This window comes from Neodiprion lecontei, chromosome 5 (genome assembly GCF_021901455.1).
Source record: "Neodiprion lecontei isolate iyNeoLeco1 chromosome 5, iyNeoLeco1.1, whole genome shotgun sequence".
Lineage (NCBI taxonomy): Eukaryota > Metazoa > Arthropoda > Insecta > Hymenoptera > Diprionidae > Neodiprion > Neodiprion lecontei.
The window spans coordinates 23699662-23726158 of NC_060264.1; the positions used below are offsets into that span (position 1 = coordinate 23699662).

At 42.6% G+C, this 26497-nt stretch overlaps 2 protein-coding genes and 1 long non-coding RNA gene across 10 annotated transcripts in view; 2 read left to right on the top strand and 1 right to left on the bottom strand.

The window, feature by feature from the left end:
• LOC107221720 overlaps positions 1–5938 on the top strand; it is an 18073-nt gene extending 12135 nt beyond the window's left edge. For 4 of the 6 annotated variants that reach the window (XM_046742150.1, XM_015660822.2, XM_046742152.1 and 1 more), the window contains 3 exons: positions 1097–1259; positions 1700–1911; positions 5481–5938. In XM_046742150.1, the coding sequence (XP_046598106.1) occupies positions 1097–1259; positions 1700–1911; positions 5481–5552 (447 nt within the window). In that variant the 3' untranslated portion in view covers positions 5553–5938. Of the gene's footprint in view, positions 1–1096; positions 1260–1573; positions 1609–1699; positions 3814–5480 lie in introns of those variants that run through there. The other 2 variants (XM_046742153.1, XM_015660821.2) reach the window with 2 other exon arrangements.
• Positions 4367–26414, bottom strand: LOC107221719. Its single transcript, XM_015660819.2, has 11 exons — positions 22314–26414; positions 16681–16837; positions 15914–16027; positions 12551–12741; positions 10179–10397; positions 9602–9752; positions 9158–9348; positions 8625–8854; positions 7552–7952; positions 6994–7318; positions 4367–6763 (listed from the first exon to the last, which is right to left on the bottom strand). Exons 1-11 carry the CDS (start codon positions 24168–24170, stop codon positions 6400–6402), a joined length of 4200 nt encoding a protein of 1399 aa, XP_015516305.2. The 5' UTR covers positions 24171–26414; the 3' UTR covers positions 4367–6399.
• LOC124294820 lies at positions 8291–12266 on the top strand. 3 transcript variants are annotated; one of them, XR_006904751.1, is made up of 5 exons: positions 8291–8489; positions 9141–9362; positions 9531–9889; positions 10199–10375; positions 11052–12169. It is a non-coding gene; the product is annotated as an uncharacterized LOC124294820 (long non-coding RNA). The 3 variants fall into 3 exon arrangements; XR_006904750.1 differs by lacking the exon at positions 8291–8489 and adding an exon at positions 12186–12266 and having other exon boundaries at positions 9236–9362; positions 11052–11146; XR_006904749.1 differs by lacking the exon at positions 8291–8489 and having other exon boundaries at positions 9222–9350.
• Positions 26415–26497: the final 83 nt, after the last annotated feature.

Consider the following 26497-nt stretch of genomic DNA (forward strand, 5'->3'; position numbering starts at 1 on the left):
AAAAAAGTGCCAGTCTGGTCTCGGCACGAGTTAGCATTGTGCCGCTTGTGCAAGTTTGACCGATCTCATGGGTGGTGTGTTTAAAAACTATTATGAGTGAAAGAAAAAAGCGACGATTATTGAGAGAAGCAAAGGATGAGATCAAGCTGGAACGCAGCCGAACGAAACAACGCGGAAAGGTATGATGATTTTTTGACAACCGGTATTGTGAAGATTATCTTGCGTATCAACTGTACTGAAAAACCTTTAAATATGTGTGAAAATCAAACTGAGCAAATGGGGAACACGGAGACAACAAGAATAAGAATATTTAACGTGCTCCACGCGAATGAAACGTGAGGTAATTCGTGAAATAGTTATACCCTGTAAGGTTTATACGGTAGTGAATAAATGGGCGTGGTATAATTAAAACTCCACGACACGAAAGTCTTATTTGTTTTCGGCCAGTTCGTAAGATCGCGTTCGTGCGGACAGTTGGGAATAGAGAGTGTAGTTAAGTGACTCTCTTTCTGCCGGGAAATTCGATGGGGGTGTGAAGAAAAGACTCTCCGCCGTTCGGGCGCGCAGTACCTTCAATTTATAAAATACTCTGTAAATTTGAATAAGTGAAAATTCACCGATTCCCAGTTATATTAAGTATAACCACGACTGGAACCAAACCAATGCATTGTACACACTGACGATTCAGTGACTTTTCACGGATATTTCACTGATTTCCAGAAATACACTTATAACTGATTAATATTCAGAGAGTATACGCTCTGATGGCAACCCAATGTTGGGCGTATTTGTGTAACAAGAATCGAAGCGTTTCTTTTTTTTTTTAGTTGTGTTATAACCATTATCATTGATCAAAAGCTTCTGCACTAGGGTGCTCTCGGGTTTATCGAAATACCCAGAACGCGTTGACGTATACATTATAAGCCCATTGTCACACTGCTGAGCTGTGCAAGCCCTGATCCTTTCTACGTATATGTATGTACATTATAGATATATGCTATCGATGATACTTTCAACATGCACCAACAACTACGCGTAGGCGTTGGAAAACAACGATTAATGACCTGGTATGCTCGATTTTATCATGTTATATTAGCTGGCGGCAATCGCATTGAACTTTGGCGTTCTGGTGTCCGCTGTCTATGAGGGCATTTACGCACGGAGAGGTGGTGACCCGACTAAACTTCGAGACGTTCATACCTCTCATGGTAACACGATTGACAATCCGGGATACCGGGAAGCCCATTACCCCACGAATGGTGAGTTACTCGACTTGTAAGGCATATCGCTACGTGGTATTTTCGGATGATTTTATTCCATGAATGTTGAGATGTAAAATGTCTGTATTATTCGTATAGAAATATACGTTCAAGTTCCGCATTTGCGTGAATAAAAATTGACGAGCGATTAGGTTGATTTCGAGGTCTTGAGAGAAATAGTACACATAAGCTATTCGGAAACATTATATTTCATTGAAAAAATGTAAAATAATATACCCGTGATGAAATCCAGTCAAATGTCTTACGGGTTGCCAAGTTCGACTCTTCTAAAATATGTGAATCCGTTTTAACAGGTTTGACTTTGCGGTGCATCGGCATCGATAACTACGTATATACCTATATACATTATATCTATAGAGACGATATGGATTTTCGATGGCAGGCCAGGACCCGTTATATTGACGAGATATTATTTTTAGGGGGTGGTATTTCAATGACCGACGCCAGTGGTAAGCCTCACCCCGGTGGTGCCGGAAACGGATCGATGGCATCGGTGGCAACGTCCGGCAGCGCAGCCAGCACTTCATCCCCCCTTAGAAGCTCCCTGAAGAAGCCAAAACCGATGGGTATACCGAATCCAGGATTTTCCTCGCACAGTCCGACTTTATCAAGAAATGGATCTCAGAAAAAGGTACGAATTCAGACACATTCCACGGAAGTTTGAGACCCGATAGGTAACGATCGTCAAAAATAAGCTAGCCCAAGTTACCCGCTATAAATCTGGCTTAGTTAGATTCGGTTAGATAGGTACGGATTCGTTTTGCACACTTGGTTGGATGGTAGTGGTTTGACGCTCGTCAACCTATATTCAATCTAAAATCGAGCCTTGTGATCATAATAAGGGGAACATTAGACGGTGTTATGAAAGTAAGTTTACACGTTGATGATTTGATTGCGGTTATACAGCTGCAGGTATTACAACAATCATGTGCGTGAAACGGATGCCGTCGTCCGAATGTTAGAAATATGTTTATCGCTATGTTGTTACACGTACTGTAAGTACGTACAGTGATCCGAAAAATTTTATGAGACATCCACAGCCATCTTTTGCTTCGAAGTCTAGTTTCAGCCTAAGAATCGTTTGTCATCAAAAAGCCTCGAAACCCTGCGAGAAATTTTCGGGCTATACGGCAAGACCATACGGGGTCATTTGGTCGTTGCATGAACAGTGGCAGTCTTGTTCACCAAATGAATAAATGGCCCCGTATAATATATGATTAATATGGATCTAATTACGAACAAATGAATATACGGGCCGATCTACGAACCTTCGGCTAGCTTTTTAAGGTCACTAACGATTCGGCTGAACTTTGGGTACATCTCAGAGTCCAATTCTTCGGCCTTCATTTCTCGTCGTTTTCGAAAATACTTCGATTCATTTTATCACTTTTTTCAATTGCAAATTTGTCTTCGAATTTTTAGGATTTTCTGCCGTCGGAAAAAAGTTATGACCTAATGTGATTTTTGTGTATAAAAGTCTGATCTTTCCGAATAAGAAATACTTTGTGAGAGTCATTTATATGCGAAGGGTCAGGAAATAAATTGTTCTCTTTCGACTTTGAAAATTTCAGGGTATACTTCAAAACATTTGCTTTTTGAAACAAGATATAAAACCAGTTTCTAGGAAAAGGAATACTAAAAATTGAAGTATTTTCATAACTCAGCGTACACTATACATATTTGAATCTAAAATTTTATCCTAAAAAACTGGCTGAAGGTTCGTGGATTGGCTCATACACAGGCACACATGCATCTACGGGACAGTGATTTTCTAATCGTGCAATATTTTAAAACCTGCGATACAATTGAAGAGTAGTCAAGTGTTACCTTACCTATCAGATTGCATTAGAAATGCTCGTTGTGATCCGAGTGATAATTTTCCCAACTATTCGTACCTGGCGCACTGGTAAAAACAGAATTACATGCAAATACAGGAACATGTGCAGCTATCCAACTATACCTATACATACATTTTCGTACGCATTATGCGAATGTTGCGGTTAACGAAAACAGAATCATTGTTATATTTCTATTTATATACGACTTTTTTCCGTAACCAAGTAATATTTAAGATTCGCGTACTTATAGGATAAAATATATGCCTTTGCTACTTACTCGCAAAATATCCGTCCAGTCCGAATAAGGGCAGCTACTGTTTTGGCTGTCATACGGGCAAGAAATATATTACACGTTATATGTATTTCTAATACATAGTGTATACTAGTATATATTTATATTATTACTAACTCATGTACCTATATGTAGCATGTAAGCTTCATTCAAAATTTAAAACGGAAAGAATTTTATCAACAGCATCGTTGCTGTTATCATTCTCGTCGAGTATTATTATTATCAATATTTGTCTTATTGCTATTTTTATCATTATTATTATTATTATTATTAAATATTTATTATTCTTCAGCGACTTTTTCGTAAGTTACCTCACACCTTTTATTGGGAGCCGGTCTCATGATGTTTGAATGACAATATTGATTTGACTAGAAAATAAAAATAAAAGCGTTATGCGTATGTAGTTAACGTTGAGTATGCATACGGATGCTTCACCCTTCAACCCTTCACGAATGAATGCGACAATCGAAAGGTGTCAAACACTCATCGATTTTAAACGGACGTATTTTCAATTGTTATAATTTCTGTAAGGTCAGGTGAATGAATTATATTGGAAGCAATTGTAATGGATGATAAAAAAAAAACAAAAAAAAAATAAGAGTAAATATGATTACAATAAGCGTAAACAAAAGTCATATCCCGTATGTCTTGTTTTTTGATGTTATGCATACTTGTACTGTTGTTACACGCTTACATGAATATTATACAGTACGGCGGTGTTTACGTATGCACCATAAAGTTTTTAAACTTCCAAAACACCTTATAAAAAAATCACTATTACCTACATAAGGTGTTGGGTAATACATCTATCTATACAATATCATATATGAAAATGAGTTTGAATTATGCAAACGTTAAACTAAATAGAATATGGAGAGAACACGTTATCTTGTACACACTCGTTTCAGGCGTGGGTGGGGGGGATTTGTTTTGCATGATTAAAGAAAACACGGAAGTTTGTAAAAAAAATTAATATTTAATTGTATATCAGTTTACAAGTTAAAAACTTGACGACGAAACTATTGACTTGCGTAACGTCACGGTATAGTAGTACAGGTAATTATTCTCACCAGGAGATAACTGGATACGATTAAATCTGACTCTCGTTATGTTGAAATTGACCGTTTCATGGCATCCTAGCTCGCATGTACAATAGAACCATTCTTATCACCGGTTGATGTCCCGTGACTTTTCGTCAGTTCCGCGTTACAAGAACTACCGAGCCAAGGATCGCAGGTAACTATGTAGGAAAGTATTTATTATACACTTAAATCTGGACGTGTTGATCAATTCACTCCAATTGCGTTGTACTGTAAAATATCGCTGGAGCATTGATCAGCCAACGTGATATTCACGGTTCACAGTGTATGTCGAATCGTTGGATAGCTCGGATGCTTTAATCTTTGAGATTCCATGATGATATTATACGCGCATATAATGGGCTGAGATAATACTCGGGAATTCACGCAACCCGAGGCGTGGGACGGTTGTTCATTACGAAATAGGTATATAACTTATCGTTAAGGTTCGAACTTGAAGTCCAGCTCTTTCGACGCGAAAGAGGAAAGAGTAAAGGTCTGCTGGGTGAGAGGGAGAGCGTAAATACACACAAAAAAAAAATGTTGCTGAAATTGAAAATATCAGTATCGTGAAAAAATAGAAAAAACTATTGCAGTCACGCTATCGTCATGTCAACGATACTGATCTGTTTGTGCGAATATTTTAGTTACGAAACTACAGTTTAGCTGGTAACTTCGATTGTTCGATTCACTACAGCATGCCGGGACAACAGCAATAGTTTTTACGATACCGCTGTTACATTAGTCCGTTTTAAGATTACAACTGCAATGCTGCAAGTTTTACCATTCAATTGTCCTGTAACATCAACAACTGGCGATAATCCAATTTTTGGAAGACACTTTATAATTGTCGAACAGATGTAGTAGAAATAGCCTTGATCTCCAGTTGATATTACATCACCTTCGTTATTTAGTTTTTTCACAGATCAAGTAGACCAATGAATTAATGATATGGCTCAATTCTGTTTTCATTCTAATTCTCTATTTGCAGTTACTTTTTGGCTGTGGTGCAGCAGTTACATTGTTATATAGAAGACAGCATGTGCGGACAGTACTCCAGTGATGTAAAGTAATACTTGCAACAGCATAAACACGATTTTTACGTCAAGGTAACAACACAACATTGCCGAAATAATGTGATAGAATTGACTGCATCACAATACTACAATATTACAAGTACACAAAAAATGTTCGGAGTCTTTCGGTTTTTACGTGAACTCGTATCTAAAACAATCGAATCATTCCCTCGTCCCTACAATTTCTCATAAAATTCGATGATTAGCAACAATTTTTCAGCAACAACAATAACGTACAATTACCGCATCTGTCGAAATAGTTACCTGTAATTGCAGTCAATTCTACTACAATTGGAGTTTCTTTGGCAATTCCTTTTTCCCGTGCTTAAGCGTCGAAGATTCGTGATGCTTGATCACCGCACACCTTGATCGATCGTTACTTAAAAAATATTCTCAAGCGGTACACTAGAATCCATCTGTACATTTCGTAATTACGTTCACACGATACACATGTACCCATATGATAATCGTGTAATACGTATTTCCACGCGCAAACACAGCGTCAGATGGGTGTAGAAAGTTCTTTTGGACAAGATTTTTAAGTAATTCTTTCAAGTCTATGGTACATATTAGCATTACCGTGGGTATCATGAATACGATATACACGGAGCCTGTATTGCACGATATGGGCAAAGCTACGAGCGTTATCAGGACGACGTGCATTGGAAATGTATCTAATCCAGAACCAGAATATCTCATAATGGTATGCGAAAAATCTGGAGCCATGAGTTGGTGCTGCGAGTGTACGGGGTGGCTGCGGATGCTTATCCACATCCATCCTACCCGTAAATGCGGTAGTATTATATACCTATGCCCTGGAAATCGGACTTATTATCAAAAATAAGTCTCTCGGTCTTTGGGAGCGCTGGATATCAGCTCTCGACGTTTCCACACAGGTGCTGGAATCACCCTGGTATTTTGCGTGGAAGGCGTCGGCGTCATTGACGTCGACATCGTCGTCGTTGTTGTCGTCGTCGTCGTCGCCGTCGGCGGTGACTTGCCTGCGAGGGTTTCAGCGTCAGGTATGTGCCTTGTTTGGTGCCGCGAGTCGGTGTAACGTCTCTTTGTGTATTTCTTATTTTCGTTCGACGATGAATTGATATTTGACTGTTGCTGCTTCGGTGACGGGCTCGCCGGTGAATTACTAGTTTCCGGTTTGGTGATGTGCAGCATTCTCTCGATATCCGCGGTCTTCGACCTGTCAGGGAAAGCGAGGTGAGTATACCGATTCTGGTCTGTCATTCGTGTCGAAAATCTTGGTATTTGCTCTACAATATTGCACGCGCAAACGGAAATCGTTCAGAATTCGGCGACAACCGAGCTGTTACAACGTCGCGAGTAAGCAGACGATAATATACGCGTTTCATACACTTGTCGCTAATTTCAACGTACAACATTGATCACGCAGCAGGATTGTACATCACCCACCTTAATACGGCACCGCCGATACTAGTGATGCTTGGCGTGTAAGACCCAACCGAACTCTTCGGGGTTTCCAAGGATGCAGCCGTTGACACGGCGGTCTGACTGTTCTGACTGGTTGACCTCGATATTTGGCGAACTTCGCTCGAGGTAGTAAAGGACACCCTTTGCAGTACAGCGTGATGATCAGGTATGTAGGAAACTGCAGTGACCGCGCTATCGGGACTCGCCGGTGGGCTGGATGCCCACGAGGGTGGCGAGCTTGGGGGTTGATCGCCCGACAGGGTAGTCGAAGATCCCACCGCGCTGTCGCTCCCATGTCTACCGCCACCTAGGGGGCCAGATTGTTTGTCATTAACGTCTAGCCATGCCATACATCGATGAGCACATCGGAATCGACACTGGGTTCCAGTGCATGCTTGCGTGATGAATCAACAGGTGTTTCACGAGTGGATGAGCAGTACATGAGAGAAGTGTAAGAAATGCTGGCCAGTTGGGTGATGGTAATATATCAGTTGGACGTATATACTAATTTAAAGTGTGTTTCCGTATTATAACAGTCACCTTCGCTGCAGCCGGATATCGATCGTTGTCTTTGCCGCCGCGGAGGTGCGCAGGGTTGTTTCGGTCCTTCCTCGATGTAAGGTATGTCGGGATCGTCGAGGTTCAGGGTGAACCCGGACATGGGTATCGTCAGGCTGGCCGTGATGACCATGGGTGACGATTTTCGCCTAGGATCGGTTGGATCCTCGCTCGAACCGCTGTCGACACTGTTGCTGCGGGTGCTCCCGTCCTTTCGTCGAAAACCGGGACGTTTCGACCGCCTCGGCCTTGGCCCGATGTCGCCCCCGACGCCGGCTGTCTGATGAAGGCACTGTTCCCGCGTCCAGACCTTGCGTGGCGCTACGGCTTCCTCGGAGAACGTCTCCGTCTCGCTGCAAGGATCACCATCGTCCCCGCATTGCCTGTGCGCGAACCTCGTTCAACAATCAATATCGAAAACGAAACGACGTGTCCCGCCGACCATGTACACTCGGGGACAATGAATCTGCGACGGCTAATTTTTACACTACAGAGTTATGTTGGCAACACAGAGAAACCTGCAGCGCCACGGTCGGCCGAGCGCGAAACAAACTCAATCTAAATAAACGTAACATAACCTATGACCGTCGAATCTAACCTTAGAATACGTGTCAATCCAACAAGACATTATCCCTGCGGTATTCTAAGGTTAGATTCGACGGTCATGGGTTATGTTACGTTTATTGAGATTGAGTTTGTTTGGCGCTCGGCCGACTGTGGCGCTGTAGGCTTCTCTGTGTTGCCAACATAACTGTCCAGTGTAAAAAATTAGCCGTCTCAGATTCATTGTCCCCCAGTGTACATACGTAGCTACAACAATACGATACAATATCGATACATGATACATGTACGAAGCATCTTACACTGTGTATGCTCGATAATGGATTTATTGTACCGGCTGAGAACAACAAAGTGACAAGGTACGATTATACTAAGGAAATCGTTCGCCGTCTCGAATCGCACAAGTCCCTCTTCTATCCGCATGGTCATAGCTGACAATGAGGTAGGTGCAGTAAGTTATACCTACTATATATTTATGGAAAGTGGAAACTTACTCGTCTGCACGGCGGGTCAAAGCGGCGTCCAGGTCGGCGGGATGCGTGTCCATCATGTGGAGATATAGTTCGTCGAGAAGCGCTGCGGGTACGGTGAACAAAACTGAACTATGTTCGAGCAGAGCGCGGACAACGTTTATCACATCGATTCGTTCTTCAGCCCTTTCCGCCGAGATTTCCAGTCGTGTCTGCCCCGGCTTAACGCAGTGCAGGATGTTTGGCGCAAATACCTGCTTGGTCGGTGCAGAAATAAAGTTTTACACAGCTATACCTACCAAGACAATTCGATTATTGGGATGGACAAATTTCTCATAACTCATCATCGAAATCAATAGAACTGAGTTGAGACTTTTGACGGAGTACAAAATTTCTCAATACACAACAATGAGACCTGGACTACGTTTCGTCGCGATATATGAAATGAAGTGTAGGAGAACTATAAAAACCAGTCCGTTCCACCTGCTTTTTTCCTTATCCATTAATCAATTTTTTTTTTTTTGTTTTTATTTTTTACAGGCAATTTTTGTTCTTACGGTAGCCAAGTTGGTTGCGTCCATCTTGTTACCGGCGATCCATTCACCGGCCTCACTTTTGTGGTCCTCGCTGTTCCCAGCAACTTCACCTAAGAAATTGAGCAAAGCCCACAGAGTGTCACGATTTGGCGCCGGCAACAGTTGAATCAAATGCTGCAGAGCTTCCTGCTGCAGTCGTCTGTTTCTTATCTCTGTAATTTACATGGTAACGATAAATAATTAATGAGTAAGAAATCGAATATATTCAAAGGGTGAAGGACAAAGAATACGTTTAAGGAAATAACAGCCTCGACAACATGGTGGTAATTGTCGAAAAATGAAAATGAAAAATTGACGAAGCATTGATTTCAGTGAAGCAAATTTCACGTTCTAGAACCGTATTTCAACATTCACGAGTCGGGTAATACAGTTGCATCCACACCAATGTGTCCCATGCCAACCTACTCTGTGTGTGAACGAACGCTTGGTAGAGATCTCTGCACAAAAGAGGATCTGGTAAATCCCGGAAGTATTCCTTCAGCAGAGCAGCCACATCGTGCGGGCATTGGTCAGGGCCAATTTTCGACTCTCGGCCACAGTCGAAATCTTCTCGCAGCTATAACAATGCATCAGTTTTGAGTTAAATTCCGAATACGGTGCGCTTTAGCCGAAGATGGAAGTTACTCTGATAGCAGCAACATGTGAAACGACGCTGAGAAATTGGTTTTGAAAGGGATACCTCCGCTTTGGCAGGTATTTTATTGAAACAGTGTTGCTGTGTATGACATTACTTTGAGCTTGAGTTTATTTATGCCCTGATAAACTATGGTGCAAGGAAGATTTAGCCAGAAATTAAATAAAACGATACACAGATCCATAAAAACGAAACTAAAAACTAACTTGAAAAAGAAACAGAGTAAAATAATTCTCAATCCAAAGTTCACGATAAAACATAATTGATGAATAATTTTATAAAACATTAAATATATTTGGCGAGATGAAATGAAAGTGGGTAGGCGTAACAGAGTAGAAGATAACTCACCTGCCGAACTCTTTTCTTAGAGGGAGATACGCGAAATATACCGAGGGTATGAAGTCCGCTGACTTGGAGGTATTTGATGCATTGTTGGACAACGGCTGGAACGGAATCCCATTCACCCGGAAATCCACCACCGCCACCACTGTCGCTCAGCTCTAGCAATCCCGAGTCACTGCTGGTCAAAGCCCCAGCTTTCGACGGTAATGACTCGCAGGAGCCACCCTTGAAATAATATCAATGCTGTATCCGTAAATAATCATCGACATCGTACTCGCTATATAATACGGTACTCAATTTTACGACGACTCTTTGCCGTTAACAAGTTATAACCGGTGCCGACAAATTAATTTTCAATTCGAGAGAAATCAGCAAGAACCTTTTTTTCAAGTGGCTGGCTCTGACACGTATTAAGTAGGGCTGTGCGGGTTTCCGTAATTTCAGGCAAAAAAGTTCGGGTTAGGGACGGGTTTGTGTGGGATCGGGTTTTTTAGTGATCCCAGAATGGTTGCGGTACCCCAAATCTTCGGAAAACCGGGAATCTTTGGTAAGGAAAGCAGAAATTTTTGAGAAACTCGAAACGTGGGTAACCTAACTTATAGAATATTTATAATATTGGACAAATACTAAATACTAAATACTAATAGTAAATGGTATATATAAATGACATCAATATTATCAGAAAATAATACATCATCTTTCACCGGGAGATCCGGGAATCCCGACATTTTCGTGAATCCCGAGGTTTTCGGGAATTACCGGATTTGCCGGGGAATCCCAAAAATTTCGGGAACCTGACCCGACCCGAAGAATTCTGGTACTCGCATAGTCCTAATATCAACTATGCAAATAATTCTGTTATTGTAAACTTGTTTTCAGATCGCTTGAACTTGCAGGCACCGACACTGCAATTTGACAAATCTACAGGTTGTTTAAGCTTGTCTTCGAAGAGAAATATTACATCAGTATCTGAGGTACCAAATTTTTTGTTTAGCTAAACAGGTATAAAATTTAAGATCAGTAACGGTGATCTATATTCGTATAAACAGTTGTTACGGTATACTTATTTGACGCGTTCTGGTTACACTTACAAACATGTCACCGCAATACAGAAAATTGCACATGAGTTTGGTCCAGGCATTCAATGGTGAACATTGCTTTTCATAATGTAGTAGTTCCACAGATCTTGCGCATCATCTTAAGGATGTAGAGGCGTGTAGGTCGAAATCGTGCCAATGAAAATAAAATTATACAAACAGGTCTCATTTTTATTTTCGACACCTGTGTAAAATTTGGAAGCGATTGCGAACCATACCGGAGTTATTTTACTTCTAATTGTTTGTAATCTTACATTGATTCTTACGGGAAACTGTTAGGCTGAATGTAAAATCACGAAAAAGAAAAAGTAAGATAACGCCGGTACGGTTCAGACAATAGCTTTTATATTTTACACCGGTGTTTAAAATAAAAGTGAAAACAAACTGTGTAATTTTCCTTAATTTAGCACGATTTTGATCTATACGCCTGTACACCCTTAAATTCGACAAGTTCACTTCTCCATTTATTTCTTGATATAATTTATGCGACGGAGAAAAGGATAAGAAACGAGCGGGCGTTACAGACGGACTGCAGATAGTCGCGCATGCGTACCATGCGTGGTTCCGATTGAAAATCTTGGCGCAATGTTACAAGCCCTCCTTTAAATAAAGCCTCTTACAAAATTAAGCGGTCTTAATTAACCCGACGGTAAAATTAGTCCCTCTGGCCCTGTTCTATTTTCGTCCACGATCTGTGACGTCACGTTTCGCCTTTGCGATGACGATCAACTGCATGCAACGTAGTTTCGCTAGTTGTCAGTTTGAATCGGTCAGGTGTGCCGACGTAGTCTTATATATACATGCCACGAAAATTTAGAATATTAAATTACGCCATGCCTGCGCGTAATATATTTCACACCAAGATCGTCGAATTTACTATTGAAGTGTAAACCTATATTAACCTTCCTTATTTCAGTCTCCCGTTATAAATACCTGTACGTATTTATTTTTCGTTCGAGTGAAATCGCTAGTACGAAAACAGTCTCTCCTCGAAAGAATTTAAACCGCAAAACTGTCCCGCACGGTGACCCGGGTTTGGATTGTTGAAGGTAAGTATTGCTGAAGGATTGCACAAGTTTGTCAAAAGATGTAATCGAAATCGTTACTTCAAATAAATTTGAGTCGACTACCCCTCATGTGCAGTAGACATTTACGGGGACATTCACGTAGATCACAGCAGTAAAAATGATGGTGGTAAGGACGAGCACGGGCATTCAGGGAGTGTGAAGGTGGGCATCTGCGGTGGCATGCAAGGGTTCAACATCTTTGGTACGCGCATACCTCGTCTGTTTTCGCAGCGACGCTGGGCACTTCAATGAGACTGGTAAAACTGGCCCTGCTTCCGTGTCTACTGTTTCTCGTCAAACTCCCAACGTCGCTGATCTCTCCAGCTGCAGCGGCGATCCTGGCGATCCTGTCGTTTTCGAGGCACTGGGACAGTGGGATTCCAAAAACCAGACCACCTACGGATTCTACAGACGAAATGGATCATCGGTAAATCATACTGCCAATGTTGGGACCAAATGGGAATATGGTATTACAGCTCTGGCATTTGCCACCTTGAATATTGATCTACGAGACATTGTCGTGGTGAGGGGTTGGCTATAGAAAAGAATGAAAAAATGCTTGGAGCAAAAGTTAGTCGAGTTGAAGAATTTCTCGCATCATCTAACGTTAGCTCTGTTCATTTTCTGCGGTGTTTTATTTAAGAACGATGACGCATTCCGTGAAGATTGGTTCTTTTGAAAAAGGGTTCGCTTCTTATATCCCGAGCAAAGACTTTAACGACTGCTTCAGAGGTAACGGATGACGATGACGTCACATGTTACACTGCCGACCAAACAAAGGTTGAATATAGCTGTATATTTATAGATATCGTGCGATACAATATCGAGGTTCAAGGTGGTTCTGCCGTGTATCTGAATTTTACTGTCGACACGCTACTTGTGAGAACAGAATTAGTTGGGAGGTGATTTCTCGGTAATTGGGATCATACAGGGATCACTAATTGAGAATCGTGTTTCCAAAGGTCTCGAAAGTTCAGATAATTCGGTAACGGTCCCAGACCCGACTTGCTGGACCGTTGCTTCATCTAACTTTCAGCACGCAGCGACTCGATGAGTTGAGGTTTTCATTGACCTGAAATGGCGCGGCTCGCAAGAACCTCATCGGTTATCCCGCAGACCATTGAGTTTTTTTTTTTTTTGTCTTTCATCTTATGCGACAAAGTGACAAGTGCCATTTTGATAAATCGACAGGCATAAAGTGAGGTGTGCCTGTCGGCGGTCGACTCACATCTGTGTAGGTAAATAGATCGTTATATAAGATATCCAATTGTGGATCCAACCCCATTATAACTTCACAGCTGTACCGTGTATTCACCTCCGCTATTCGGTTTCATGTTCGCGAAGGTCAACTTAGGATAAATTGGTAGTAACTGAGAGGAGGAGGATGTAGACGCAGACCTGCCACTACGAGTTTTCTCTGAATTTTTGTGCTTTCCTCGAATACGTCACATCGCGAGAGAGCAGTGAGTGCTTTTCGGATATCTCGGTCCAGTATTCGATTATCGGCGCAACCCGCCTGCTGACACGTCGTCATCGACATCGACAAGATCACGTCGAAACGTTCCAATGATGAAACCGTCCCGCGAAACGCCGCGATGGCTGTACCGGTGGACTCGACGTCCGCCAAACTTGTATGATATAGAAACGCTCAGCATGCGTATACGCATCCCGATATAGAACGCAATCTGGGACATTGACGCTTGCAAGTTCCAAGCATATTGTTCGATATTATATTACGATACGTTCACTCAAGTAAGACGATCCTTCAAATTCAAGTTTTTCCCACTCACACGAATCACGTACATGGGTATAGTTTCATGCATGGATATCTTTTAGGTGAATTAGGTACTCCCGAGTCCAACACTTTATAAATTATTCACTGTGTCATGCACCGTGTCTTAATCGAATGATTTTAAACCGCATTCAACGCAAGCCAAAGCAAAAAAATTCTAATCCCCTATATTCGAAATACCTCGTGAGTTTCGTACGTGTTCGCAATGATACGACTTCACTTGTAACATTACTCTGCGCTGTGCAGGTAAATTTAACCACTGCGGGATTATGGTAGCCAAAATTCCGTATACAGGTACAATTCTCTTGAATACAAAGAATGTTACGAGTTTGAAAAAATGTTATTCCACGTTCCCGATCGTCGCTTAGGGTATACATACATATATATCATATAATGCGGCGCGTAGTATTTCAGAAGAAGGGCAATAACGATCCTAGCAAAATCTACTAACGGTAACCCGGGTGAAATAAGAGACATTTTCAGAGTCTAAATTTACCGAGACCGAGAGAAGATGCGGTGGTATTGCATATTTCTAGATACACGTATCATGCACGCTATGTATTAAGCACTCGTATGCGCTTGCGTATAAGCGTGATGCACAGGTATACGGATACACGTATATTCGTCGGTTGGTTTACTCGGGGTTCGTAAGTGCCGGGCGTCAATCAAGACTCTCTTTGGTGCGCGGTCACTCACTTGGCATGTAACCGGTCATCACCTTTAGGACTGACAATGAAAGTGAGTTATGCATGGTGGGTTGCCCAGGCCGATCTCCGAGTTTCAGCGAATCAACGTGTGGGGAAATAACTCGAGTGTAACCTTTAGTACTGGGTGCCCCTTGACTTAAAAACTATAATGTCTGAGGTCCTCGGACGAAATTCTACGACTCGTCGTAGCAACGTTCGATCAATCTTGTTGTTGGATCTCCGTATCAGAGACGGACAAGTCAGCCGACGCGGATGATGCAACAGTCGCCAAGAAGTCTTCATCTCTCAATGTTTCAACCTGAGACAAAAATTTGATCGTCCCGAGAAGCGTTAAATTGCGATCACATTTCCGGTAAAAATATGCGAAGTGGATGAATGCGATAATGGTAAAACAGTATAGGACCTATTGCTGCGGACAGTGATCATTGAGATGGTATGCGATAAAGGCGCGATGCGTTGCCGCTTCGGTCTATTTCAAGATATTTATATATAGGCCTATACTTTGGAGCCCGTTTATACTACAGGCCACTCTATTCAGAGCATCTTTCATACACATTGATGCGACAAGGAAATAAAGGGAGCCGTGCGAACGTTGAAAGTCGGTACACCCAATGACAACAGTACTCCCACTGCCTATTGAATTCGGGTAATTTAAGGCATACGTAATTTGCACGCCTTTGCACGATTCTTTTCTAGCGTACTCTATGGCATTTGAATTACAAACCTGGAATGTACGGCGGTTTTCGAAGCGAGTCAGCTTACGGCCGTGTGTTTCTATACCTATATGTATACATACAACACGTGTAACAGCTGTAGGCATGATAGACGTCACATCGGTGATATCATTCTCGTGATCGTGCGTGCTTTCTGTACCCCAAACGTCACAGGTGACCGATAACTTTTTCTTTTCTGCAGCATGCAATTCTACCCTGACTCACACGATTTCGGTACCATGTATACCGCCTGTCGCATGCAAGAAAAATTCGAAAATCTTGGCGCGTTTCATTAGTTTGAATGGTATACTGTAAGCGTACTTCGTACATACGTCAAGGTGTGCGCACACATGTCCGCGACTCACCTTTATCTTTATCATCTTTTCCCTTGTTGTCGAAAAATCCGGTTGTGAGAGCCTTGCGCTTCAGTAAATAAGCACGACGTTTCGGTTTCGTCGTTACCGAGCCGCCCAAAGTTTCTGCAAACAGAAAAATTATATCAGGATTCGTGCATTATTATCCGTAGCATCTGGTCTGAGATTACATTGCTTTTTCGCGTTTTTAACGTACTATTCTTCATTTTGTTTCAGTTAGAAAAAATAGGTAAGCATCTGTAACCGTGGATGTCTGCTTGGAGAGTCTGATTACGCAAGTATGAGGTATCAAATACCTTATAGCATTCGCTTCTTTGCACGAGTCCCACCTTATCTTTAAACTGCAACGGTGCAAGTGATCAAGTCTTTCTCAGATCTTACCGTGGGTAAGGCGACAATACGTTTCATCATGCAACACTCTCATACTTTAAGCTAAAATTATTAAAAGTATCTAAACGTGATTCACGCGTTCACCCATTTCTTGAAATCCATGCACGTTGTGTGTGCGTTTAACGTACGTGATGCACCGATACATCGTCAAATGAATTTTAGGTACATCTGTAGTATCGAATTATTGATTGATGAGCAAATCGTGAAATTCAACCACGTCGCAAGTTCCGCAATTTTTTATTGTCACGGTATATCGTTGCCGTGTAATAAAAAGAGTATAACAAAGTTTCGTCGTCCGTCTTCTATCGTCGCGCGGACTGGCAATGAGAAGTGAACGTGACCAAGTCGAAGGCATCGCGTAGACTTACCGGTAGGTGGACGAATGTGGACCCCAAGATTTAGGGCTTGTAATTTCGCGACAGCCACTTGACAAAGCACGCGGCGTTCAACGTCCGAGAGCGCTCGAAGTGGTGCATCTTGAAGAGTGACGCGGCGACCTCCAGCCCCAGCCCAAGTGCATCTTCCCTGTAGATAAGCCAGCGAATGGAAGAGAGACAAATAAATCAACGAATTAAGTTTAACTATTCGACGGTGAGAAATTGTAAAGACATAATATTTTACATGATTTGCAATATATTTGTAACAATGTTTAATCGTGTGGCATTCGATAGTCGTCATCGTAGTCGCGTAAGGTTTAAGGTATGGATAGGTATCCATGTACGCTGTTTTATGCGATGAGCATTCGTAGCGCTGCCGCCCGACGGTTAAAGTCGGAGAATAAAAGGAGACACGTTCAATTTGAACAGCAAAGCTATGTGTAAACTTTTAGAGGCTCGTATAAAGCGACACTTTGTTTTCCAAGTGCTTGCGGGAATCATCGAAGGATGTTACGCAACGGGCTATATCCGTTTCAGTCGGTCAGTGTGGAGAAAATATACCTCGGACGGTCACCAAAACTTGGAAACCTTCGGAAGAGACGAAAATTACTGACGTCGTTGCATTGAACTGACGAATTTACAGTATAAACGGACTATGAAGCCTTTCCTCCTGCTGTATAAATCATCTTCAATTAATAAGGTGAGGTTATGCAGTATAAAAATATATTAGAACAGTATAATAGTTTGAAGTTTATCGCCATGCTCATCGTCAGTTAACCCTTCGTCCCACTGTGCGCCTCTCTCTCCATAATAGTATCAGCTGTCATACCTATCTATAAGACAAGTATACTGTTTTACAGTTAACAATAAGCATCAGTTTGATATCACCCTCCAATTTCGTTGCAACTCGTGTATGTTGCAAAGCATTGAAAACTAATAAAAGACAGGTATTTCTTTATAGGCGGGAAAACGGTTTAAAGGGGTGATGAATGGATGTTAGGTGAAGAATGTCGAGGGTATAATCTCTCTTTTACTGGATTGTACACCCGAGTAAAATCGATTTTAAGCCGCCTAATTTTAGCGGGGTAGAAATGAGGTTGGCAGCACTAGCGGCCAATTTATTACGCCTATTGAATTACGCCCGTAGTATCTGCTCGTACGCCGATATGATTGGTTAGAGGCTGCCGGAACCAACCTTGTGTTTGACGTGCTTATACGAGGTGGGTACTGCTAATCGACTTCGCTCGATTGTACACCTAACATTCTACTACCGTAATGGGCCTAATTAATTTCCCACGGAGGGAAAGGAATTCTTGAGCCACTAAAATAAATTTGGTTGGAGTCCATTCTCTGCGATCTAGTATCCCTTATTTATTTCAAACACGATGACTTCGATTCAACTATTTCCAATTAATTAGTTGGTCAAAATGATTTGGTCAAGCAAATTCCTGGATTCAACAAAAGCCTTTTTTGTCGTGATCGAGTGAATTATTGATTTGAATGAAGCTTTTGATGTGTTTCCGAAATTGAGTCAACTAAATATCGTTTCAATTGAAGTTTATGTATTGGTTCTCCAAATCGCATGTTTGCTGACAGAAACAATTAGGTACTTCAAATTAAATAAGTACACGAATCTAGACAACAAAAAATTTACATCGATCGAATGCCATACTTTGTTGTTCTAACCGGAGCTTGTTTTGCCGAACTGGTCGAATCAGTTACAGTAATTTGTTTACGAGGTAAAAGAAACGCCACATGCTTTGAAACAAGCAGAGAATATATTCATTGTAAACATCCGGATACTAGTGCTATAAACGACCACTAGGCGGCGAACGTTCTCGCTACGGAAGTTGCTTCAGAGATAGTTATAAAACTGGGTAGTCGGCTGGAAAGTCAGATACGGATCATGTACGATAAATTCGTCATCGGACCTGTTAGAAACGATGAAATCATAGTAACAAGTTACGCGTCATCAAAATTGATATAGACTACAAATGTACGAAAACTATATTGACACGTGATCAATTTATACTACTATATATTCAATAATAAGTTTGCGGATTTCAAATATTGAATATCGAGTAAATCCAATGAAAATTTCGAACGAACAGAATTATACATGATATTATTCGAAGCATACGTTTTGTACGCTTGAATAACTCTAATGTTCAGTCAGTGCAAAAGATTTTAGTAACAACAAATTTTGTTACCTGCTTCAACCAATAAACTCTTGAATCAACAAAACATGAATCAGAACAAGCTCAATTTGTTTGGATATTAATAATTTCAGATTTTTAAAACAAACCGATTAAGGTACGTTCAGTCAAATTTTTAGTCATTTAAATTAGACATTTTCTTGATACAATATTCACATTATTGCAAGAAACACTTGCGCCCTGTTATCTTGAATAAATTGTCAATCAGCACGATCATTCTGAGGTTTGATTCAATTCCATATTAATGTTGTCACAACTATTTCCTACGAAACAAGTATTTTGTTGAATTAAGTAAGTATTTTGTTTACCGGATTTGACTAGCATTTGGTTAAATCAAACAAATATCACTTGACTCAAATAATTCTTTTCCTTCGTGTAGTGTATTTTGATATGTATTTCTGGTAAGACGTGGGACGATGAAATTCTTTTTCGAACAATAGACTGGGTTGTTAGGATAAAATTTCTTTACACACAATCACTGTGTTAGCACTGTTGATATATTTCTAGGTGACCGAAAGTCAACTCTGGTGAAGACTTGGCCCGAAAACTATACACATCTGTTTGTGAGTAATAATGCGTAAGAATTCACGTTACCGTTCCTACGTGTATAAGTATAATATTTAAGCCTATTGTATATCAGTCAATTTTCTACGAAATTTTGCTTCTAACGATACGTGAAGATTCTTTCCTTCGTATTTTTGTCCTATTCGAACCAATACCAAGAAATTTCATTTAAAAAATGGGCACTTCTTCGCTGTCTCTGCCAATACAAATGTACAGTGTTTTAAACGGGAATGGCTTCCCTCTGAAAATAGCTGTGTTCAAATTCTCGCGAACCCAAGCCACGGTACGAGGTAGAGATTGAGAGCGAGGAAACGTTTCGTGTGTTATTCAGTAACTTGAAACTTGTGGTATATTTTGATCAATTCATTTTCCTAAACTTGACGCGTTCATTTGTGGTTTTCGGTTCAGTGAAAGTTAGCCGTAACTGTCAGCACCGTCTATTTGGGTTTTTGGCATCACTGGGCTAGACCGTGCGTCTTTGTATGTAGGGCATTCCACGCCAAATCCACCCGGGTCTGGCCCTTGACCGCTTGAAATTGGTCTGAAATTGTTTATGTTGTTTTTATAACTCTAAGAAGGACGCTAATGTTTTTCAAATTTTATTTTCAGTCAAATTGTTGTACTTCTCGTTTTACAAACCCACATGTCTATGGACGCCGTTGAAAAATCGAGAAAAATTCTCAAAAACCTTGTGTCTGATGTCAAAATTTTTAAATTCAGACCCAGAGTGGGTCAGCGTTCGGTTTTACACTTTTTTGTGCTTAAAAAAAAAAAAAAAAATTGAAGCAGTAGTCGGTCTATCGTGGGTTGCTGCTTAAAAATTGTTATACATAACCCAGCATTTTTAAGAATATCCTCAGATTTTTACAAAGTTATTCTTATTTATGTCGATAAATAACTAAAAACAATTTTCTTAGATACTTTTTTTAAAAGCTCAAATAAGTGTAGAAACTAACGTCCGAACACTAACTCTAGACTTAAAAATTTAATACCTGATCGAAGATTTGTGAGAATTTTTCAGATTCTTAAATCACGTCCAAAGACATGTTCATTTTCAATAATCATAAATCATACAAGTTTACTGAAAAAAAATTTGAAAAACGTTTGAGTGCTATTTATAATTGGAACAACAATGTAAAAAATGTGGTCCAGATGCAAGAGGTCGAGGGTCAAATACATGCATAGGAATATGAACACGTTTCTTAGTTTATAAAACTACGCAGCTATGCAATCTTCGCAGCACTTCGCGAATATTTGGGAATCGTTGAGTTCGATGGATTGAAAAATCATTTTCGCATTAATTTATTCGCTGTATGTGAATAACGCGTATCTTACGTACCGTAATAATTTGAATCATAGATTGTTTAGTAACCGATCGTAGCATTCGGGATATTTGCTCGCCACGTGGGGGGTCGTATCGAAGCGCGGCAAACTCACGTAAAAATACGTAGCCTGTTTCAAACTACCTTACAGATATTGCTGCATCCTGCATCATACATAGCTACATAGCTATATAGCACACCGTGCAGAGGTTCTACATATTACTGTTCCAATATCTCGGTATATTCATTGGTCATTCTGTCATGCTGAAAATTGATAGTCACATATCGTGAGGGGTGACCCCTCGAGGGACCAGGAACATTCAGAGGGTGCACAGTATTCGAAGTATAATGCCTTGATTACACTGTGTTCATAACCAGATCACAGTACTTTTCGCTGCACTTGACGCCTTCCAAAGTGTCGATGACGGTATCGCAATGAACCACCGAAACTGACTTTTTTAATCAGTGTTGTGCAATACATCGATTAATCGCTAGCTCTGATTAATCGTTTATTCCATTAATCAATTAATTGATTAGTCGTTTTTCCAATTGATCGATTAATCGACGGTCACGATTCATAATCGCACAGTACTACTTTTAACCTATTGCAGAATGGAATGAGAATGAGAATAAGGTAATAATAAGGTTAGAAAAGACGTATTTGCACGGTTTCGTGGTGCCACATATTTTCAAACGGGAGGTTCACGTACAGTCGCGTCTGCGACATGGTACACCTTGCATCGCTTTGAAGAAAATGATATTTTTCATCCAACGTCCTATCAATCAAGTTGTTACGCACGTTAAAATTAAGGGCATGCTAACGCATCTTTCATATCTTATTCTATATTCCATGCCGATGTAGGGACCTAAATACATATTTTGAAGCATGTAGGATGACGACAATAAGTACCTAAAAATGTATTCAATCCGTATTTAAATTTGGTAGCAATTACGTAGGCAAGTGTGCGAAGAAAAGCATCCTCGAACGATCGATCCCTGTACAGGCAATTTGCAGTTTGATGTTCTTCCTTACGGAGAAGATGAACAAATGAACTAGTGAATTAGGTAATTAAATAAAATAAAATTTGACCTGTCCCGATTGGGATCTCGGTAATTGGCAATTCCTTTCAGCGAATACAGCCGGTGTACGCATGCATCACCCGTTCCCTGTAGCGGTGAAGGGTGTTGTGGAAATAGTCCAACGCTCGAGCTGGTAATTATCTTGAATCTTTTGCAAACACTGAAATAAGTTAAGGGTCGGCACAAAAAATAAACTATGATGGCTGAGAAAATATTCATTCCGAATGAGAGAGGTTCACGGGGCACGTACAAGGCGAAACTTTGAAATAGCGATCAAAGACGAGCGCATAGTGATTTGTGCATGTTAGACGTGGGTAAGCACGCAGGCATGTCTGCCACACATTAGGTAGGCATGCGTTTATACGCATACGGTCATAACGAAGCGTGTATGTAGGTTATAACATATGTATAATTATAAAGCACGCGGAGACGTAGAGCTCACCTGCGGTGTCCATACGGATGGTTGATTGGAGGCTCTCGACGTGCTCTTGCTCCTCGATCGCCATATCTTCTTGGCCACCAACCTGCTTCCGTGATGCACCACGCTGCTCGACGATTTACTTTTCTGCATCGCTGCGCCACCTGCGGAATTCGAGGACGTCATAGCTGGAGAACCTGGCGCTGAATGCGGCTTGTCTCTGTTAGGATTGGAACCATGCAGGAAATGGGAGAGGAAGGAATGGTGTTGTTTCGGTGTCGGGGGTGTATCTTCCGAGCCTAATCCAGCGTCAATACTACTACGTGAACTAGCGTTACGACTCCCCGGCGACGTGGTCTCCGGATCCGACAAATTATCGACGATATCGAACATTTCACGGTAATTAACGGCCCAATTATCCTGTGTCTGACAACCCTTGCTGTTACCGTCATCCTCGCTTGGTCTCGCGCTATCGTCGCACCTTGCTTTAATGTTTCGCAAATTTCTGTCATAGTTTACCCTCTTGAACCTATCGACCTTCTCAGCGTCCATTGATTTCTTCCGTGCCATTCGAAGGTATCGTTTTATGGTATCGCTGACGGACGGTGAAACATCGTCATTGTCCACGCTACTCCTACGTCGCGACGATCCTGCGGGACCACCCAACTTTTGGATGTCCTTGCTGGTCTGCTCGTCCCGTTCCGGCAGGCAGGATTCGATGACGTCCCGCGGTATCGGGTCGGTTTGGACGATGTCGTCGACCGGTCCCCTGTCCGTGCTCGGGCCTTGAACCGCGATCAGCGGCGGCGGCGATCCGAGATCCCTTTTTCTGTCCGGCCAGCCACCTCCAACGTCCTTCTGCGGTCTAGCCTCACGATCAGTGTTGAAACGCCACTGGGATGCGGGTAACGCGCAAGCACCCATGGACCTCGGGCCCCGAAAGCCCCGTGTACACCGTAAATCGAAGTACAATTTTTCGAGAAGCTTACGGTCCGTCAATATGTCGGATATCACGTGATCGCGATTTGGCGATTTACTGTAATAACGGCTAAGGGTATCGAGCAACGACTTGTGCACGTAGTCGCCCTGGTAGGGTAGCATGGTCTTCGGTACGCCACCGCGATGAATGTTCGAGACGTCAGTTCCACGACCCTGGGCCATTATAAGGTCAAGATGCTGCTGAAGCTTGTCGATAAGATTTTGGTAATTAAATGGTTTGTTTGACTGACTCGTATCTTGGTTGAGGGAGGATGTTACGGGACTTGTCGTACAACCCTCTCCTTTCATATTCAAATATTTTTGTAACATGTCCGCCAGTGCTTTCGCCTCGGCATCCTCTTGGGGTAATTTTCGCTGAGCTTCCGGTGTGACCGGAGAGCTTCCGATACTGGCACCGGCCTGCAGCCATTCCCGTTTCATTTTTGTTATGTCAAATCTTCCCCCGGACGTTGCCTGGAGAAGGAACGCCGGACCGGGTCCGCGTGTCTCGTTTACGTCAGCCTCGTCGGCGGAACTCGCCTTAACTCGACAGCTGCCACCCCTTCCGGTTCTCCGGCGTCGATGGGTACGGAAGCCCAACGAGCTTGGATACGAGGCTTTCCTCAGGAGCAAAAACTTTGGTTCCTTTTGGCACATTTCCTGAAAGTATTCCTCGATCTTTGGTATATCCTCTTGGCGGTTGTGCACCCCGTCGGGTATTAGTTTCCTTCCCGCATCCGCCATGTAGCGCCAAGTCTTTCGAGTCAGCAGCCATCGCTCTTTCGTTGGTTTTATAGGCCGCTTCGTGCGCTTATCTTTGGACGTTGGAGTGGTGTTGCGAGAGGTACCTGCTTCGCTGCTGTCCCGTCGTGACCTTCTTCGGGCACCGGATCGCTCCGCCATCGCGATACCTCTGGCTCCGTCCTCCTTTTTAACCACGCGAACCACTTTTGAACACTCGAATCAACCTAGCGTTAAATATATTGCAACCTTTACGGATAAATCGGCAAGATACCCGTACTAACGAGTAACCATTGCGGCGTGATTCAAAGGGCAGAGGAGAGGGAACGGCAGGGAGGATGTGTGGAGGGGAGGGCAAACGTCGGTGTCTTTCACGTCAACGTCAACCGCGCACTCCACCACCAGGTCACAGTGTCACACCAAGTGGAATACTACGAGTATCTCACAATCAGTTTCCCTGCGGAGCAATCGAACCGACGATATTGCGCGAGTAAAGTTTTGCGTTATCACCGTTCGTTTGTTCACCTGTATCGGATATCTCAGTGGGGAGGTCGAACCATTCGTTACTTTTAAGATTTGTCACTTTGCAGAATGAAACTTGGGGAGACGATCTCGCGACATGGTGGTTCATTCCCGAGCGTCGCCGGCGGAGATGCGGGCTGGGCACGCCATGGGCCGGTGAACAGACGATGCGGCGCGAGGGGTGAACTGGGTCGACCTGCTTCTGAACCCGAAGTACGTCCGAGAAAACTTCGGCCCAATACCCGACGAACAACAACCGTAATAAGGTCTCCCGATGACCGCCACAGCCGAATCCACTCCCAACAGCCCGGCTGACGGCCGTGTCGTTGCGTTTTTAACGCATAGCTAGTACGTAGGTACTATGACGCATGCCTATCAACCCGGTGCCTGGGCAGAAAAGTTGCCGCGACAAGGACAACAGTTTTTCAGCATGCAAGTTTGACTCGATTGCCTCTAATCCTGCGATCACCGCACACACACTATTGCCACTTTCATCGTAGTCAACCTGAACGGGTTTGCTGTTGAACTGGGACTCTACGAGGACGATAAGAGGCGACGAATTCTCCCCTAGAGTGAAGTTCGAATCGCGTCCACCATGTTACGGTTAACGTCTGTTGTCTATGTTTCACTTGAGCCGGCAAGGTGGAGGCTCGCCAAGGTACACGACTACTGCTCAGGGCGCCGCGACGTCGTGGACGCTCTGTGTCTAAAAGCGTCTCTGGCCCTCCCCTTAGCCGCTTTTCCGCATCTCTCCTTGATTCCATCGTCAGCCGGGAGTGCTTCGCGCGCCAGGAACGGTTGAGCCACCTCACTCTTCTCCGTCTCTCCGCTGGGAGGATGAAACGTACCTAATCGACGAGACACAGTGATCGGGACACTTGCCGAGAGGAAGGTGATTGAGAAGCGTGGGCATTTGCAAATGCCGTGTAGACCTATACCTACGTCTTTGCTAGACGTTCAGCATGTTGTACCCCACCTCGTCGTTCACGGGTCAAGAGTACACACGGGCAAACGCGTGCGTCTCGCATTGTACCAAGTCTCTGCCCGACGGACAGACGGACCCAACGCGATCGTCGATAGATATCGTATACATGCTGGCATATCGCGTATGTTGCGTGTGCGTGCGCACGCGCGCGCGCTCGTATGTTTGTCATGTGTGCGTGCCTGCGTCTGCGTATGTGTGTACATGTGCAGCGGGACGTTGTGTTGCAAATACACTTCCAGCAATATTTGCAGCTCTTGAATTTCATTTTTCCCGGAAAATAAATAAAATTACTTTCCACGAATTCTCAAACGGGTGTCTCGAAATTCTATGAATCTGCTGCGACGCGGATGACGGTCTGAAACAACCTTTTTTCAATCGTTTCGGATCAAAGTCATTTTCTTTCGCTGACTGATATCAAGTGGCGCTTGACGCGAAAAAGCTCCCACGCTACAGATCACTTTCTTTGCAATCTCTGTCACTCCCTGGCTGTAACGTCTTGCGTTGATACCCTCTTACTAGCACTATATTTGTATTACGTTCCCGCCTCACAAATAAATATTCGACTAACTTGTGGCAATTTAAGTTGCCGTATGCGACAACTGTGATGACGTTAATGTGAATGTCGTATACTGTCAAGAAACAAATCAAATACTAACTTGACAGTATAGATTAGTTTTAGACCAATGCTCTTGCATCAAAAATACTACCACTGCGCAAGTAATACAGTTTATAATGTTCTGCGTTCTTCGTCGTCTTGTGGGAAATAAAGTGTGACTGTCGTAAAACGTTCACGGTTGGCTCTGATGCGTTTTGAATATTTCCTTACGGTGAGGAATTTGGAAGATGGAGTAGGAGACTAACGTATAGAAGTGAAAAATAAATCTTGAGCAACCCAAGGAAGAGCTCTCGAAATATACGACGCAGGAAATATCTAGCGGTGGTTATAGTTGAGCAACGCAGCGAAAAGTGACGTCACGACGAC

Bases quoted from the DNA above. Each gene is read 5' to 3' on its own strand.
- LOC107221719 (XM_015660819.2), bottom strand. From the start codon at position 24,170: ATGGCGGAGCGATCCGGTGCCCGAAGAAGGTCACGACGGGACAGCAGC. The intron at 8,855-9,157 runs GTAAGAACAAAA...CCGACCAAGCAG, and splicing joins ACGCAACCAACTTGGCTACC to GTATTTGCGCCAAACATCCT. The intron at 7,953-8,624 runs GTAAGTTTCCAC...GTTCGCGCACAG, and splicing joins TTGACCCGCCGTGCAGACGA to GCAATGCGGGGACGATGGTG.